We start from the raw sequence: 19,451 nt of genomic DNA, 5'->3' as shown, positions 1-19,451 counted from the left end.
ACATCTAATCACTTTGATTTACTGGATGCATTCAGAGACAATTGGTCTCTTGAGTGCAGCTATGTAAAAGCTCACCCCCCCAGCCCCACCCGTCTGTGTGGAAGCAGACACCCATACTGGGAGCAGCAGCAGTGAAAATTTATGAAGTAAATGAGAATACAATAGTTGAGTATAAAAGTAGAAAGGCTCTCTGTCTTCTAAAGCCAAATTGGGAGCTGGTTCCACAGGAGAGGGACCTGATAGCTGAGGGGTCTGCCTCCCATTCTACTCTTGGGTATCTGTTTTTTTTTTTTTCTATAGTATAGTATAGTAATAATGTTGGCAAAGAGAAGCATGCATGATGTAAAGAGGTTCGATCAGTCCTACCATAGAGCCCTGCAGATCCCCATAAACAACCAGGAATCTGTCAGGTAGTATGAGTGCTTTATGATACTTTAAAATCACTGCAATTGTTTTGTGTACTTTGTGTACTTTTAGTTGGTATGGCACCTGGTATGGCAACAGCACCGCCTACAACTGCAAAGCTCTCCAGCGAGTAGTGCGGTGCTCTGAACGGATAATTGGAGGTGAGCTTCCCTCCCTCCAAGACATCTACAGGAAGCGGTGCCTGAGGAAAGCGGGGAGGATCATCAAGGACTCCAGTCACCCCAGCCATAAACTGTTCAGACTGCTTCCATCAGGAAGGAGGTTCTGCAGCATCCGGTCCCGTACCAGCAGACTGAGAGACAGCTTTTTCCATCAGGCCATCAGACTGCTGAACACGTCATAGACACCTCAGCTTCACTACTGGAACTTCAACATTATGCACTCCACACTGTATATAAATGCCACTTGTTTTGCACATATTCAACTCTGTATATTTTATATATTTTATTATTATTATTATTATTATTATTTTATTTTATTTTTTTACTATTTAATTTGTAAAAATGTGTATACACACACACACACACACACACACACACACACACACACACACACACACACACACACACACACGTAGGAAAATATTTAGTATACACATCCAGAAATGCATACACTATTATATATTGTACATATATTTATTAGTTTCAGGTTGGCCATTCTTGTATTTTGCTCGTTTGTGTTGTTGTGTTTGCACATCTCTGTTGCTTGTGGGGCTCGCACACAAGAATTTCACTCGCATGTGCTGTACCAGTGTGCCTGCACATGTGATGTGACAATAAAAAGTGATTTGATTTGATTTGTGATTTGATTAGTTACTGACTTTGACAAAATGTAACAGTCACACTATTGTACGGGGGCCCCACTGACCTGCAGCCCCCTTTGTTTGTGTGCCATTGGCCCCTTTCGTAATCTATTCATGAGTGCAGCTAAAAATCAAGTAGGGGTGAGCACATGGAAAAATTCCTGTTTGTTATGACATTCACCACAAGACCATTAGCACTGTATAATCAAAATGAGAGTTATCCACAAGAATGATGTTACTGAATAAAAATTTAAAAGATTTATTGATTGCTGCTTGCAATTACTAACTCATAAGCCTGTGGTGGTTCTAAGTACACTTTGTTTCACAGTTTCTCTCACTTCTTTTTGTTGTTTTCTGGTGCTTGGTTAGTGTCCAGGGTTTGTGAAGAAAGCAAATTTTTGCCTCCAGCACATGAAGGCCCCACAAACACAATTAGAGGCCCATCATATTTGTGTTTGGCCAATAGGAAGGCGGATCTGGATTTCTTGCGGGAGGGTCAAGTTATGAAGACACTGCTAGCGGGATACCGGAAGTTTCGCACCTAACCGTATCAGTTGTCAAAATGATGCTGTAGGAAGGTTGATTCAGACAAATAGGGAAAGAATAAAATTAAATAAGATTACCGAACTTTGGTACAGCATTCATCAGCACACATCTGATAGGCAGAATCTGTGGTTCATTTTAAATGACTGCTAAAAACTATTTTCTATAGGTTAGCGTTTCTTCATAGTTTTGCCCATTATTTATGCCCTTTTGTTCTTTCTACATGTGTGTATAGGCGTCTGTATACAAGAATAAATGAAAAACCCTGTGCTTGACTCTGTGTTTAGATGTATAATTATGTACGCTTATTTGTTGTGTTTTTATCTGTGACAGTGCTAGTGATGTTCAAATAATGCTTGTCTTTTTATTGTTGATATAGTTGTTAAAAAGTATCTAAACTAACAAGCCGATTAGCGGATACTTTTTTTAAATAAAATCCAAAAACACACGAGCGCCATACACGGTATAGGCGCGCTCCTCGTCTTATTCTGAAATTCCCAACCGGATGTGGCCTTGCATAAATCCCGTTGGTGTTCCGCCTGTGGAAAAGCGACCGTTGGAGCGTTTTCGCTTCACCGTGCTCCCATCCGTTGTGTCCGTCAGCGGCCATATCTACTGTAACCGCATTCATTCATTTTTAGACGCACTGCTATTTTTTTCTTGAACCAAAAGACGGCTATTTAGTGAGAAGGCCGTGAGCATCTCGTTGTTTCGTTACCCTCTCGGACGTTTGTCGGTTTATGCCTCGGTGAGTGTCCGTTGAAGGCTGGGTGGTAACAGTTCGGCTTCACGATGATCGAGCGACCAGAAACCGCGGTTCCCAGCATCGCTGTAAGTACACCACTCTTCACAACACGTCTGTGGCTTTTTCCGCCAAATAAACTTATTATAATAAACTCCTCAACCGTTACCGTGGGTTTCTGGCTCCGCTGGTATTGACTTGGAGGATTGCAGACCAGGCTCCGTTAAAAAAATGTTCCGTTTTAGGGTGGTTCGGATTTTTACAAATACCAGCCTTTGACTAAGACGTAATTTTCATCTCCTGCGATATGAATATAATGTGGTGAACACTCCGGCGTTAAATTTGATTGACCCTATAATAAGTACTTCACTATATGGCATCATTTTAAAGCGAATCACGCCTCATTCCTCCTGTGTAGCCTCGTTTTATAAATGAAGCGATGTTTGAATGACGAACAATGACTTTAATTTGTTTTAATATGTGGAGGTGGATTCTGTGTCAATTTACCTTTTGGACAGCGCAATTATGGTGTTGCTTATAAAATGTCACTGTTTTGAACAGAGCCTGGCTTGAGAGCTCCCATAACAGAGCAGCACGTATCGGGGGGTACGTGGTCTGGTGTCAATTATCGCTGTGTGCACAAAGAGATGGGCTTAGTGGGGTTTCTTTTAGGAGTATTTACACAGAGTTACTTGTCTAATTTTTAAACGCTGCGACTGTGAGACTCAGATCGGTTTGCTTTTCCATGCTAGAGTCCCTTAAAGAAATATCACTTTTTAATATTCTTAACAACAGCTTTGGCACAGTGGCCCTGACCCTCGGGTCAGTGGGGCTGTGGCCCTTTCAGTCCTCTTTATTTGCATGTTGTTGGCTTTGTTCAGGGCATTTTAAACTGACACTTAGATTTAGCAATGAGTCCCTGCTCACCACACAACACAGCACACATTGTATTTCTGCCGCATCTGTTTCTGTAATCCAGTACGAGGTGATTGGCAGTGACTCCCCCAGGCATAAAAGTGTGCACGGTGCTAAAAAATAATCAAAGAAAACATACATTCACTGTGCTCATATGATTCAACGTTTAAGCGATGCATTATTTAGCACACAATGCATTAATATTGAAGTTGAAAACAGCTGAGGAGGCAGTGAGAGGGCCACAGCATCAGCTGCTGCATGCATGAGGGGGTGGACTTGGCATCACAGATGATGTCAGTGAACCAAGCAGCTACTATCACCACTGGGTTAGACTGGGGGATGGGGTAGTATGAATGGTATGGACTGACTAGCCTTCCTCTCTCATCCCCCATTACTTCCTTCTTTACAGTCCCTTGCCTGTTGCTCAGTTAGTCACTTTCTCGTCAGAAATAGCCACACTGCAGCTGTTACACCAATGTGAATATTATGCGGAAATGTGATGTATGATAGTGCATGCATACTATTTTATTCATGTAGTGTCCCATCTGATCCACAGACTCTCCGCTAACCACCCACTCACACTTTTTTTGTGAGCTAAATGCTGACTGGTTTTCACTAATACATGCTTCCATATAGTTAAAGATCCACTGCAGTGTGCTGTGTGAGCTACATGGAAACAGATCAACCATCATAGGTGGTATCTTATGTAACCAGTGGCAGATTTGGGTGTGGGCAGCAGCTGGAACTTACTCTCATCTGGCAGGCAGCCACACACTTTGGCAGCAGCCCTGTTATGCTTCATTCAAGCAAGGTAATAACAGAGATACACTTACCCAACTTTTTTACTTGTCTGATGCAGTAGAGATGCCTTGGTTTTGGGTATGAGCTGATACTGAGTTCTAATTCAGAGCTAGTGTTAAATTAGTGAGCTGTATACCTCACCACGAGGGAACATTGTTTTCCTATCTTTGTAAAAATAAAATGAACCGAAGACATCCAAGAATATAAATTTACTGAATGTGGATTTATTATAACTAATAAATAAACTAAAATCAGAATCACCTGTTTTTCCTGCATTTGTTTAATTTTAGCACAGCGTGAGAATCTTTATCTGTATACAGCTAATACTTATGGACATGCTAGGCTCTCCTTTCTCTATTCTCACTGTGAGTGCATCCCATCACACACAAACACATCAGGTGTGCAATGGAGCTCTAAGAGTCAGGTGATGTGAATTATTAAAAATCAAGTTGATCTCATTATGTTACTGTAAGTGTGATTAAAGTTTGCTAGCAAATGTTTCTGCTGGTTTACACTTCAGAGTGAAATCTTCCACTTAACTGAGGAACCTTCTTAAACAGTTGCCATAGCCTGACGTACCTCCCTGGAAGAAGAAATAATAATTATAGCGTCAGCAGGAGTACTCGCATATGTCTGGAGGTAGGTTACTGAAACTATCCCTAATGGATGTGAGGGAGCATACTGTGAAGTGCCCCCAGGGGAAAAAGAAAAATGGCTACAAGAGTGGGGACCCTGGAGGGGGAAGTCCCAGCATTTTATTTGTTTCTGTCTGCTGGCAACGTAAATAAAACATCGGGACACAACTACACAGTACTTAACACATGATGCATCAGCATAAATGCCGGCAATGACGTTGGCCACTTATGTAGGTTACGTTGTAGGATCTAGATTCTAAATCAGACCATAGACTGAACATAACCACAGTGATGAAGTGGAATAGAGGGTGAAGGCTAGGGCTGGGCTATATCATACCGTTCGCGGTAATAGTAATAGTAATTTTGGGCAACGATAGGAAAATGAAATATCGCGATAGAATATGGGTAAAACACGCATGCGTAGTGCCTTTGTTTACATACGCACATGGCGGCCACGCAGAATGAGAAGGGCGAAAGTGGATCGTTAAATGAAACTGATGAACCAGAATTGGTTTGTAAAAATGCTGCAACTTCAGTGGTGTGGAACTGGTTTGGCTCTCGTCCGTCAGATACACAACAAAGCACTATTTTTCGTAGCGCATGCTAGCAGGCCGTCGTTTTTACCGTGTTGTTTGGAAAGTACGGCACACTTAAAATCAATCCTTTGATTTTTCTGAAACTTGACAGTGCCCTTATAATCCCGTGTGCCTTATGTATGAACTCTGGTTGTGTTTACTGACCTCGAAACGATTTTATGTACATGGCGCTCGAAAATCTCAAATGTTTTACTGCGACTTTGCTAAGCTACGAAGCCGCACCGCTTGATGGATTGTCGGAGCATTACGGCTATCGTAGGCAGGAGCCTCGCGGAGTGATACGTACTGTGCTTCAACATAATGTTACCGTATTGTGTGTGTATAACCTCTTAAGTTTTGTGGATATTATACATGGTTATGCTGAGGATATGTCGGCCAATTTCCACTGGAAATGCCTTTTGGTTAAACTGTTAGCAAGGAATTTGCACTGTTACATTTTTATATAAGTTTAATGCACATAAAAAAACAGCTGCTTGTTTAAGTGAAAATACATTGATGGGGTTTTTTGCACTAATAAAGTTGTGGAGTTGTAAAGTATTTTGTCTCGTGTCAATTATATTGTCAGTTATATCGTTATTGCAAATTTTCAAATGTATATCGTGATAAATATTTTTGGTCATATCGCCCTGCCCTAGTGAAGGCAGTCTGACCCTTTCAATCAGCTTGCTTGACTACACTTTGTTGTTCATGTGAGTTAATAAGAAAAGCTACACAAAACTACAGGCCTTTTACTCTCAAGTTCCTCCATGCTGCGTTGTCCCTCCTGCTAACAGCAGGTACACTTAAGCATGGCATACTAAAAAGAGATAAATATAAGATCAAACATGAAAGATTGTAAAATATGGACACAAATCTCCTTATGAAGCTTCCTGGTTCTGAAACCAGATGTGATGAGTGAGGGGTGAATTCTTTTTTTCAGAGGTCAGAGGCTGTATAGACTTTTATAGGACCAGAAGTGTTTTTGCAAAAACGGATATGACTGTTAGGTGTCACCTCTGTTAAGCTGTCCACTGTTTCTGCTATTGGTGTTTTGAGTTTGCTTTTCTTTCTAATTATGTGACAAACATGGCTTTCTGTGAGGAACAGACACTCCAAGAAGTTTGTGCTTCACTTCTCCCAAAGTTAAAATGGTAGTATTTAGTGTAATTAGTCTGTTAGTGCTAATTAACAAGTATGGATGTAAGTGCTTTTCATCCATGCAGTTTATAGATGTAGCTTGCTAATATTAGCTTCAGAATATGTATTCCAGAACCGGCTGCTGACATCCTCGTAATAACATCCATCTTTCATAAACAGTGTATACACGGTTTATATACGTCTATTCTTCTTTGTATTCTAAAGCAGCCCTTTTGAATTATGAACTGGAAGTGGATATTACTGGCTGCCCTCTTGTCACTGTAGCACAGAGTGATACCCTGGAGCACTTTGCACAGAGATATCCACTGTATATTTGGAGAACGAGAGAGTCAAACGAGTGGATTAAAGTACCACACTGATGTGTCTTTTGCTGTTGTCCTTCATCATTCCTTTCTTGCTTCTCTATATCTTTATATCGTCATGCTTGCATGAATTTGCACTCGTGGATGACTATAGCGCATGAGATCAGCGTTCCATGCTTCTTCTTTTTCACACAGCTTTACTCAGGCCATGTGGCTCAGATGTGTTTTTCTCTGTTTGGTGCTGTGAAGATCAATGCTGCGTATGTAACACACACTCTACTAGCGTCTGTGTGACTCAGGCATGGAAACACTGGAAAGTGCTTCAGGCAAGTTCAGAGTAGTTAAGCCTGCTGTCGACCTGTGTTCATCCCTAGTATTGATTATTTGCATAGATTGCTTCCTTTTTTTTTTCTTTTTTTTTCTTTTGCTGCTGTCTGTGAGCTGTTAATATCCACTGTTGATGGTGGTGTGTAACTTAGTTTTCTGAATATCACAGATCTAAGGCTTGTACCGTGTTAATATCAGGTTAGATCCGTGGCAGGAAGTTTCCCCGAGGAACAGGAACCTGATGTGTGTCATTTTTGTAGTTATAAATGTAAAAATATAGCTACAGCCAGCATGTTGTATAGAACGCTTTGAGTACTCCGGGAGAGTAGAAGAGCACTATGTAAGAATCAGACCATTTATACTTACCATTAATACAATTTATTATAGTGTTTGTCCAGCATTTTAAAAACATGAAACTCCAGGCACATTGTTTTGCTTGTGGAATGGAGGCGTCCATTTTGTGACAAATCATCTAGCCTTTGCAGTGACTTAACATAAAACTTAACATAAAAGAGTTTAACATAAAACTGTTGCACTTCAAATATGTCATCAAATTAATTTTTGTAAATTTTCAAGGGTTTGTAAATTTAAGGGTTTGCAGCAGATAACTTAATACTCCAGAGGAGTTTTTCATAAATGGACACAAGCACTAAAAATGTTAGTAAATGTACTAAAAAAAGCTGAAATCAACATGGTATGAATCATTTGACTGCAGTCACAAAGAAGCTTTTTTTCCTGTACCATATCTAAATTTTGTCTCTAAATAATTTGGGACTGATGTAAGTTGAAATTTTTGTTTTAGCTCACAGATCTTCTGGCTGGGTTTGTGGCACTTTCTGGTTAATTGAGTGTTGTCGTTGGGTGGGTGGGCAATGTTTACACCCAAGTTTGTGAATGTGATTACTTGAGAAAGAAGGAATGAGCTTCAAATGTATACCATAGGTGTATGTACTAAAATTCTCGGACAAGTTTGAATCTCAGCGACCTCAAAGCCAGAGGTCAAGATTTCGGAAAATCCTGTGATTGCGATAACTCAAGAAGGAACTCACCTAGGATTTTGAAATCGATACAATAGGTGATTCTACTACAAACGCCCTTGCTGTTAAAACCTGTAGCTCAGGATTTGCAGCAAGTTGTTGTTTGAATCTTCTTCACATCTAATGTGGAAAAGAAGTAGATTGGATGGAACAACTCTTTCAATATATGACAGCTTGAATGTCAGAGTGCATGATATCACTGTAGATACTAAAGTTAGCAAATGTAATTATAATGGTGGTGTCTGGTTCTGGGTTGGAGGGGCTTAAAGAAGAGCGTCACTCTGAGGTCAACAGTTGATTCAAAAGTAGATGTGGCAGGAAATGGTTATCACTCTCTGTTTCAGTCTTTCTGAGGCGTTCTCTGCCTTTTACCAAGAGTCAGCTGGGACAGTTGACACTAGTTACTGACTAGTTAAGTCAAAAACAAGAAATTCAGGAGCAAAACATCTGAAATTGATCGAGTGGTTAAATTTCTGCAATAAAAATAGCTGTTTCCTACACTGGCAATGATGCAGTCCATTTTGAAAATTCAGTGGGCTAATTTTCCAAATGGTTCCAGAAAGAGAAACGCACAAATTTTGACACTTTTCTAAAAATGGTTAAAGTGTTTATGGAATGGAGAAAGGGCTGCTGACTTTAGCTGTGGGTGGTTTTTAACCCCCAGCAGACCTCTCAGTGCTGCACTTTCCATCAGTGCCACGCCTGGCAGCCTCAGAGGTCAGCAATCGATGTGTTTGGAGGGCGGGGTTTTATTTTGACAGCAGGCTGGGAGATACGGAGAGGTAGAGGGAGATCAGTGATCCAGCCTGCCTTCAGTACGACCGGTCTTTCATGCGGGACATGATGGACACTATTCACGTAGGACCTTCTTCCTTTGCTTGTCTTCATTCTCTTTGTTTGTGTGTTCTTGTGTTTATTGAGGAAATGATTGGCCTCGTGTATTGGTGTTTTCCACTTTCATTTTTCATGGACTTTGACAGAATTGACTCGACTTCCTCTTTCCATCGAAGAGAAAACCTGTTATTTCTCTTATAACAGTCTTTATGTATTGAACCCAGCTGTACTTCATCTCTTAGAGGCTCTGCCACTGTAGCACAGGAAAATTCTAGTAACAGGTTTACAAAAGCAAGATTTGTGTCACCTTGTGTGTCCAAATCCAGCTGTTTGTCTTAACAAGTGCATAAAGCTCCAGCTATTCTAAACATATATTTATTCTGATGCGTGTTTAAGAGTCTGAGTGTGTTATTGATTCATGCTGTTGATCTCTTTGACAGAATGTGTGTTTTTTGTTTCAGCAGCGGAACCTAGAGGGCTACGTGGGCTTTGCCAACCTCCCCAACCAGGTGTATCGGAAGTCTGTCAAAAGAGGGTTTGAGTTCACATTAATGGTTGTAGGTAAGTTGGAAACATCAACACCTTGACTGTAAGTGAGGACACTCATGTGCATGTTTGCTTCTATTGTGTGTACACCTGCCACTGCTGTGTGTTTTTCATTGCTGCATGCATGAGTCATCAGCACAGGTTCAAAGACAGTAAAACATGTGTGGCATCCCATACATGTCACATTCAGCTGCTCAGGATGAAGAGTTGACAGTTTAAAAGGCAGTTAAAGGCTTCGAGGTGTTGTTGTTTTTTTTTTTTTTGTTGTTTTTTTTGCCTGTCCCATTTGGTTCTTTAGCCATCAGAATTGTTGTCTGAAGACCAACAAGGATACCCAATGGATTTACTTTGCCAAATGAATCATCGTGGCATTGCCGTATTGGTCCATTTGGTCGATCTTTGTTTTTATTATTTCTTATATTTTATTTTCAGATGTTACAGACGGGACAGACATGAGTGAGGGATAGGAAAGGGAGAAAGAAAGAGGAAGGAAAGGAAAAACAGAAGGGGAGAGGGACAGTGAGAAAGGGGGGGAGAAAAAAAATAAAAATCTCCTGGATCACCTGTTGAGAGAAGAATAGAAAACAAGCAAAAAAAACAAAGCAACATACTAAACACAACACCATCGCATTAATCTAGCTAAGTGTAAACAGCAGTAAATACTAAATATTCAATGTTGTTGTGCAGCACGCAGGACAGATGTGCTTCGAAGTAGCAGCCAAGAAAGGTGTAATTTGGGTCTACGAGCAGTGAACACCCGTGTGCACACCTGTGTGGATCAGCGCGCTTGTATTCCAAAGGTTTCTCCATGTAACGATCTGCTAGGGAGTGTGGGGGGGCCACAGCCCCGTCCTCCGGGGTGTGAAGCGGGTATGGAGGAGATCAAAACTCTAGACATCCAGAGGCCCCCAGAACACAAGAGACCATGGAAGACCAACAAAGGGGCAGCCGCGCCACTGTCCCAGTAAGAGCTGAGGAGAGTCCCAGATGAGGGCTCACTCAGCAGCCGCGGAGCAGAAGCCAGGGGGAGTTGCAGTGACGCGCCCATGAGCTCCGCCGGCCCCCAGCTGTGCCTGAGTGACCGAGCCCCAGGCCGAGAGGCCGGGGGCACCCCACCTCTGAAGTGGCCCGAGCGAGCCCCAGGCTCCAGGCCCCGATAAGCAGCCGCCAAGGAGTGAGCCGGTGTGTACCTGGATGCCCATCCCCAGACACAAAGAACCACCAACGCACCGACACCTGAGGGAGTCCGCCACTGGCAGGGGAAGTGGTGGTGGGTGGAGATAGGCCTCCAAACCTTGGAGGGCCTGAGATGTCCCCAGAGAGGTGGCGTCTGATACCCAACCTGACATATAGACACAGAAATACAGGCACACACAGACACAAACATCCATTCCCACCCTCATGCTCTCATATGCACTTACTCCACACTCAACCAACGTGGAGACAGACATAAAGAGACGCTGTACACACGATCACACTCCCCAAGCGTACTCTACAAACCGGGTCTAGGTACCCTTGCCCCTGGAGGGGGGAACTGCACCCAGACCCAGGTGGTGTTACCCTTTTCCCTGCGGTGGGGAGAGGCAGACCGCCCCGACTCCGTAGCAGCAGGGAGGCCCCACACCCCAGACCGCAGTCAGACGGCCATCTCCTCCTAGCCCTCCCGCTCCAGCAGGCCGCAGAGAACGGGGGTGGGAGAAGACTCCAAACCTCCCTCCACCCGCTCATTGTAGTGTTGATGCATGTGTGTTCTAAGGTGCAATTAAAACCCAGGAGGGCATGGAGCTACCTGCCAGAGAGCAGCAGGTAAGCGCATAGTCCCTCCTGCTAGCCCTCAATGTCTACGTGTATTTAAAATTGAGAGGTGGGCAACGACGCCAGGGGTGAGGTGTACACCCTGATGGTAATTTGGACTCCGTGATTGTGCCCACCCCCAAGATCCTATATGTATGTGTAATGAGAGTGTGAATAATGTGAATGTCTAAGTTGTGGGATAAAATTGAGGCAGAGGCAGCCAGAGGGGGGAGGGGGGGGGGTAGCCTCCTCTGCACCCTGGTGACATACCCCTACTTCAAGGCCCTGCATGTGTGGGTGGTTGTGGTGGAGCGGGAAGAGGGAGGCAGCTGGAGATGGGGAGGGAAGGAAGGGAGGGGCAGGTAACCCCTCCCTGGGGCCAGCTCCCCCGCTGACCCCAGTAGGCACTCCCATACTCCGCGACCCGCCAGGGAAAGGGCCCAGGCCCATCCAGACCGGGGCCCAGTGCAGCAGCGCCCCCCGGCCCCACAGAGCCCGGGACAGTCCACCCAACCCCACCACAGAGAAAACTGCACCCACCCCACCATCCACTCATCTTCCAGACTACATAAGACAGTAAACGCCCAGGCTGAGATCTTCCTCCACCTCTCCTGTATCTCCCCCTCCTGCAGAGAGAGTTCCTGAGGAGAGGAAAGCTCCTGCAAGATGTGGCTTCGAGGTGTTGTTCAGTGATGAAGAAAGTGTGTCTGTCACCTTAGTAAAAGATGGATTTCCACAGTTTCCCACAAGGGTTTTCTCACGTTCCTCTGGCCAGGACGCACAATGACACATCAGTGTGTTTTGGATGACTTCATTTGGAAAGTAAGCTGCAGGATGTCTGGTGAAAAATGTGGCTAACTGCATTACAGAGCAGGGGAAGTGGACAGGGGAGTGGTGGAACAATGGCTTGGATTGTCTATATAGATCTGAAGCAGAAGGTGGTCCACGGTTATTTTGATTGTAACAGATACGACTTTTGTTGTTGTTGTAAATATGTCCTCCATGTTTGTTCAGCTGTCACACATTTTGCTATGTATTTTTCACATAATGCTAAATATGTAAAAGGTCACTTTTTCACCAAGTTTTTTTTCACCAGCCAGTACAATCCTAACTCGGGCATATAATGGCACAACACAAAGATTCAGATTTGTTTCTACTGTAATAGCCGTGTGTCTAGTTTGCCGGCTACTATAACTTAGCTACACATCTGTCTGGCTGTAGGTGTTTTGTTGCTGATTCTTTTCTATCTTTATACTGATTCTCAGATACAATATACTGTGTATATACAGCAACAGGACACTAGAATATAATAACGTGCAACAGCACAACAACAGTGCAGAATAATCATGTTTCTCATCACTGCCAGTCTTCAAAAAAACATCCACATGCCTTATCTGTGTGCTTCAGTTTCTCTTGTTTTGCATACTTCTTTGTCAGGAGTGTTAGTTTGTCTCTCTGCGTTCTCCAGCTTTATTACCCCATCTCTAACCCTAAAGTAAATAATACCATCTGACGTTAGTGCTTAGCTCTGTGTAGCCAAACTTCCTTATTTGGCCACAACAGGGAAATGAAACTTACAATATGAGTCGATCTTAAAGGAAAAATTCCAAAATTTTGGGAAACGCTCTTAGTGGCTTCCTGAAAAGGAATCGTCTTTAGCAGACTGAAGAATGGACTCATTTCTAACTCATAGTAACTAAAAGCAAGTCAATATTGGTAACCAATCGCTGTTGCTCTGTTTTGCTACTGATTTGACTTTTGGGGAAAAATATTTCTTGTTGTGCTTTAGAAATATTCTTTGTTTTTGTCTTAAACTGAACAACTTTTAAAATGTTTTAAGAGGTCATAAATCTAACTCTGTAGCCTGTGGTGACCCCGAGCTGTTCAGTGAATGGAGAGAGACATTAACGCAAAGAGGCGTCCACTCATTATTGTCTCAGTCTGGGGGTTTTAGTTTCCTGTTTAGTAAACAGCCACTGTGGAGGAGCAGTCGAGTGACAGTTTGGGAGAGGGCCACAAAGATCCACAATCAGCACCATCCTGTTTCAGGGTTTCTCACACGCGGGCCCCTCCGTCGCGTCTCAGATTTCTTAGCATGCAGCAGCATATAAATTTCACACATAACTAGCGAGCACGTTTTAAAGAGAAAGTTCAGTGGAAAGTTTCTCAGCTGCAGTCTGTTCCTGTATTCATCACACTGTTGTCTGAAAACGCTTGTTTTATTTAAACAGCACAGAGTGCAAAGACACTGATCACAAATTCTAGTACATCATGTTTTACCCGATTTATCAGGGTTACTGGTAAAAAATTGCATCATAATTATCATTTTTGAAATCTTAAAAAGAAAACACACAAAAAAGAAAAAAAATACATCTTATTAATACTGGCTAATTAGGATTCAGTTACACACGAATACTTGTTGGTTTTGGGGACGAGGCTCTGAAGGCGAAGAATCTTATCACAGGGAGGTTTTTGGTATGGTACTGCATACACGCACTGGAGAAAAAAAATGTGACAGGAAGGACCTGCTGAGACTCTGGATTAATCCATAGTGTTGCTGAAACAGTAACTAGTGTGTTTCTGTCTACCCAGATAAAGAGCTTAACGGGTTAAAAGTACCAATTAAATATGCAGGGCCACTTGTAATTGAGGTTGGCTCATGCAGTTTCAACACTTTTTGCAGCTTCTGTTGTTATATCTGTTAACATAGTCATGTTAGGCGTTTACTTCTACTGTTACCCTGAACAGATTTCCAGAGCAGTAGGTTAAACATTTGCGTCTGCATCATAAAATGCGGACTCGACCAAATATGAGGCTCATAAAAGTCACGATCACAGAACAATGTATTTTAATGGAGAAGTTGCAGAGGGGAAAAAAAGGAAATACCAGTGTTAGAAAGAGAGACAGAAGAGCTGATTATGTTTTGACTTGACGAGCAGCCAACTGGAGCTACAGTCTGAGACTAAAGGTTGGCTTCAGTTCTGCTGTACTTGGCATTGTCACGAAGTGTGAAAGCTCAGCTGGCCTCTGAGGCCCTGCATTGTTCTGCCGCACTTTTGGAAAGACAGATGGTGAAATATTAGACGACTGGGCTGATGCCTGCAGCTCACTTGCTCAGATTCCAGTAGTGCAAGCAAACACTTGAGCTTATTGTTAAGGCTTGACCTTAGAAACAAAAATGAAACCCCCCCCCAAAAAGAATTTTAAGTAAATATTACACTCTTAATCTATTAAATGGTAAATGGCCTGTATTTGTATAGCGCTTTTCTAGTCCCTAAGGACCCCAAAGCGCTTTACACAACCTGTCATCCACCCATTCACACACACATTCACACACGGGTGATGGCAAGCTACATTGTAGCCTGGGGTGCACTGACAGAGATTTTTTTTTTTTTTTTTTTTTTTTTTTTTTAATGAAATTCGGTTTTTATTTTATTTATTTGGGGAATAAAGGAAAAATAAATCTCTCCTCTGCTCTGTTTCACCTTGAGTCTTTTTTCTGTTTCCCCCCCCCCCCCCCCCCCCCCACAGATCATAGGAGAGAGGGGTTAAAATAACCTTACCCAGGTTAACAGATATTTGTTACTTGCAATTTTTGATAAGATAAGACTTTATTGATCCCACAACAGGGAAATTTTTGCGTCACCTCAGCTCAGGTACAGACATCAGAAGGAAATACAAAAATACAAATAAGTACAATCGATGAAAAAAAGTAAGATAATACACTATATACAATGGTAGCATACACAGTATGTGATTATGGATATGGTTGGAAATATGGAAGACATAAAATATATAGCTTGACATAACTATTGTACCACTACTATTCCTATGTATAGACATGTACACACACATGTACACACTAAATATACATATGTATACATTTAGGGGTGCAACGATACACAAAATTCACGGTTCGGTTCGATACTTTGGTGTCACGGTTCGATATTTTTTCGATACAAAAAAATGTTCATGCCTTTTAATTTGTCATTTATTAAAATTATAAATATATATTTTAACTCAAAAGTACAGTTTTTAAATTTAACCCTAACCCTTGTGCGTGTTTTTTATTTTGACAGCGAATGCGCACCTGCGGACCACTTATGTGCAGCCCTGGTTATATAGCTCGTCATATTGCAGCCACAGAAATTCTTTTGTCCATGAAACCATAAAGCTGCACTTTCTTTTTGCCTTATAGTCTGATTTGTCATAACTTTTCCGTTTTGTGGTAAGCTTTTATTTGGCTGTCACTTCTTCACCCTGACCTGTCTTATTTGGCTCAGCAGAACTAAAATGTATATCCTGCTGCTTTTACACACGCACTCGCATAAGCTCAGCGTTTCTCTGCATCCTCTCACATGTTTAAGCTGCGGGAGATTTCACTCGTCATGTTTGCATAGTAAGCTAACGATTGATAAGACGATGTCAGAGGAATTGGTGCGCAAATTATCATCACTCGCCAATCGGTGCTGTCGCTCTCTATACACAGTTCGCACGATTGCAAAGTGAAAGCAAAAAAACAAGCACAAATTCAAACGCGATTTCAATATGTCACATATTGACAGTGGCTCATCGATGCCAATGACATAATTACCCAGCTACATTTCCAAAAGAATGCAAAAGCATTGACATATATTTTTCCTTCCTACAATAGGCCGACGGGCAGGGCAGAGATAGATTTTGGTAGCCCGGCTGGAAAAAATCGCTAGCCCCGGGACGTCGGGCTAGCGATATTGCGAGCCCTGTATCTGATTGAGGAATCACTCATCTTTGGAAAAGAGAGTTTATTACAGAGAAATGGCTCTTTCCAAAATAAAAGCTATACTATACGCTTCTTCTGGGCTATATTCTTAGCAGCATATTAAACATATCAGGTCCCCATAAGGAGAATCATGTGCTAACGGCTGTCTAAATGACTCGGGTAAAGTTTGTAGCATGCATGCTTGTCGTTTTTGTCTGCTTCCGCTTGTCTTTGCACTAGGATCATGTAAATGTGCAGTCATATTCGTTGTGTTCCCACTAGTGCTTTCAGGTTAATCTCGTTGAAATGACCTTAGGCTAGACGGCCAACACGTTAACGAGCTAACTGCGCTAACACACTAGTTCCCACCCATGTAATTAAGCATTGCGTGGCACATCCAACATACTGTTTTACTTTTGTCCAAGGCTTACCTTCAGGGTCATACGTCACATGAAAACCAAAATAATTCTAAACGCCAGATCTGAATGAGGGTGGGGGAGGTTCAATTTGCCATGTTGCAAGGAGAGCTTAACTTCTGTCTCGCTAGCTTGCCCTGCGCTCTTCCTTCTGATGATGCTGTCTGTGTTGAGCGCTCAGTGGATCTGCGCTCGACAGTGCAGCCTAGGCGGAGTAGTCGAACGCAGATTCACTGAGCGCTCAACACAGACAGCATCGTCAGAAGGAAAGTTGATAAAATAAATTACAAATGTTGTATTGTTCGATACATATGCGTACCGAACCGAAAGCACTGTATCGAACGGTTCAACATCGATACGAATATCGTTGCACCCCTAGTATACATATACATACACATATACCTGCACATGTCCGTACACATGGAAGGTCCATTATGCATGAAGTGGTGACCGTGGATGTTCAGTGTCCAGTGACTTATGACATCGTGATTGAGGAGTTATAGAGTCTAACTGCTGTTGGGATGAATGATCTGCGAAAGCGCTCCTTCCTGCAGCGAGGGTGTTTCAGTCTCTGACTAAAGGAGCTGCTCAGCCCACTCACATACTCGTGCAGTGGGTGATGTGGGTTGTTCGTGATGGATGTCAGCTTTACTAACATCCTCCTCTCGCCAACCACCTCCACAGACTCCAGGGGACATCCCAGCACGGAGCTAGACCTCCGCACCAGTTTGTCAATCCTGCTCCTGTCCCTGTCCGTGCAGCCACTCCCCCAGCAGGCCACTGCATAGAAAAGGGCAGATGCTACCACAGTGTCATAGAATGTCCTTAACAGAGTCCTGCAGACTCCGAAGGACCTCAGTCTCCTCAGCAGGTGGAGTCGACTCTGGCCCTTCTTATACAGGATGTCTGTATTTGTAGTTAGGGCTGCCACGATTAGTCGACTAGTCACGATTATGTCGACTATTAAAATCGTCGACGACTAATTTAATAGTCGACGCATCGTTTGAAGCTTTGTAAGATCACAAAGGACGCAGGAATGAGTAGTAGGATTTAAGAGTGTAATAACGGACTGAAACAGAAGATGGCAGCACTGCATGTACAAGGATGCCAGCTGCCGTTAAACCCCGAAGAAGAAGAAGCTGTGTCCCAGAATTCATAGCGCAGCCCAGCGCAGTTGTCAACAATGGCGGCAGCAATGGCGTGTCCAGCGGGGTGGCCTGGGGGGGCACAGGCCACCCCCCCAACCAGACTGGCCACCCCAGGTGCCACCCCAAAGGCAAAACAATAAAATTCAATCAAATATCAAATGTCCGATTATGTTTTCACGGTGACGCTCAGATATCCGAGTGTAAGTGAATGCAGCATCGGCTTCTGCGCTATGTGCATCAGGTTAGCAAAGGTAGGAGAGCGAAGCACGAAAGACGGCACTGCAGGAAACAATTTTTCGGTGAAAGAAAATGAGGACAGAATAAATGTCCCGGTAAGTAATATTAAGTTTGTTGAGTTTAGTAAACTAAGGTGAAATTAGAATACCAAGGAAAAAAACAACACTTAAAGAATTATTGCAGCCGTGGAATATTTCAGACAGTATGCTACTGAGGGCAGCTAACATACGAGTTATGAGTTATAAGATGTAATCTAAGTCGTAACATTGCTGTATGGAGCTGCAGATTTGGTTGCAGGTTAACATAGCTGGACTGGCCATCGGGCATATGCCTGGTGACTTATTTTTTTATTTTTTTTGTAATGGCATGAACAATGAGAGGTGGTGGATTGGCCAGATGCAGGTCGATGTGTAGAAATAACTCCGTTGTTTTGTGGTGGCTATGGCGGGGCTTCCACAGAGGCCAGCAGGTGGATGAGGGAAGGGGAGGCAGGAGGAGAGCCCCGAGGCGGCCACCAGTCCGAGTGTCAGGTGAACTGAACTTCAGGTAAGAAGTCATGACCTGCAGTCTATCTGGGTCAGATACAAACTAAGTTTAGGTGGAGTTTATTTTCATTGTGCTGACTTTTTACTGTCAGTTGCAATAACTCATACTGCGTTCTAGCCAGCTTGACAGAGTTTTTATACAGCTGGGTGGGTGCTATGATGTTACTGATAGTGAACTTTATTTTATTCATAAGGTTAGTAGAGTTGCCAACGGCTCCTTAAAAATGGAATGGTCCCTCATTCAGAGAAAATATTACACGTTTCGTATTGAGCTGAGAAGAGATGCAGTTTGTCCCGAACTTTAGCTAGAATGGAAAAAGACACAAAGCTGGAGTTATTTATTTATTTATTTATTTATTAACCTTTATTTAACCAGGAAGATCCCATTGAGATTAAAAACCTCTTTTTCAAGGGAGACCTGGCCAAGATAGGCAGCAGCAGATGTCTCACAGTTACAGAAATTACTCAAACACAGGCAGCAACAACACACATGCAACAATAAGTGAAAGAATACAAATAAAATAAAAATAAAATTCAATAAAATTCAAATAAAATAAAAAGTCAGTTAAAATGACAATCAATCTAATTGAAACAGTTGCATGTTATGGACTTGGCCTCAAGGATTCGTAGTTTAGATTTAAAATCACTTAATGAAATGAATTCAGTCATTTTCCATTCCTTCTGCAGTTTGTTCCAGGCCGAGGGTGCTAAATGGACAAAAGCTCTTTTACCAAGTTCAGTTCGGGCAAATGGAACAGAAAGCAACAAGTAACCATGCGGACGAAGAGAATACCGACCAGCATGTTTCATTACAAGCAGGGAACATATATAAGAAGGCAGCAACCCAAGTATCGCCTTATATATAAAACTGTATAAATGAGAGTTCCTCCGACTTACCAAAGCAGGCCATCCTACCTGAGAGTATAA

The 19,451-nt window shown here is 42.7% G+C and overlaps 1 protein-coding gene across 2 annotated transcripts in view; it reads left to right on the top strand.

Moving 5' to 3' along the window:
* Positions 1-2,287: 2,287 nt before the first annotated feature.
* LOC101477230 (septin-7) overlaps positions 2,288-19,451 on the top strand; it is a 70,237-nt gene continuing 53,073 nt past the window's right edge. The window contains exons 1-2 of one of the 2 annotated variants that reach the window (XM_004566135.5): positions 2,288-2,602; positions 9,562-9,658. In XM_004566135.5, coding sequence (XP_004566192.1) covers positions 2,564-2,602; positions 9,562-9,658 — 136 coding nt within the window. In that variant the 5' untranslated portion in view covers positions 2,288-2,563. Of the gene's footprint in view, positions 2,603-9,558; positions 9,659-19,451 lie in introns of both variants that reach the window. The other variant, XM_004566134.5, reaches the window with a different exon arrangement.

This window comes from Maylandia zebra, linkage group LG7 (assembly GCF_041146795.1).
Source record: "Maylandia zebra isolate NMK-2024a linkage group LG7, Mzebra_GT3a, whole genome shotgun sequence".
NCBI lineage: Eukaryota > Metazoa > Chordata > Actinopteri > Cichliformes > Cichlidae > Maylandia > Maylandia zebra.
This window is presented reverse-complemented; position numbering and strand designations above follow the sequence as displayed.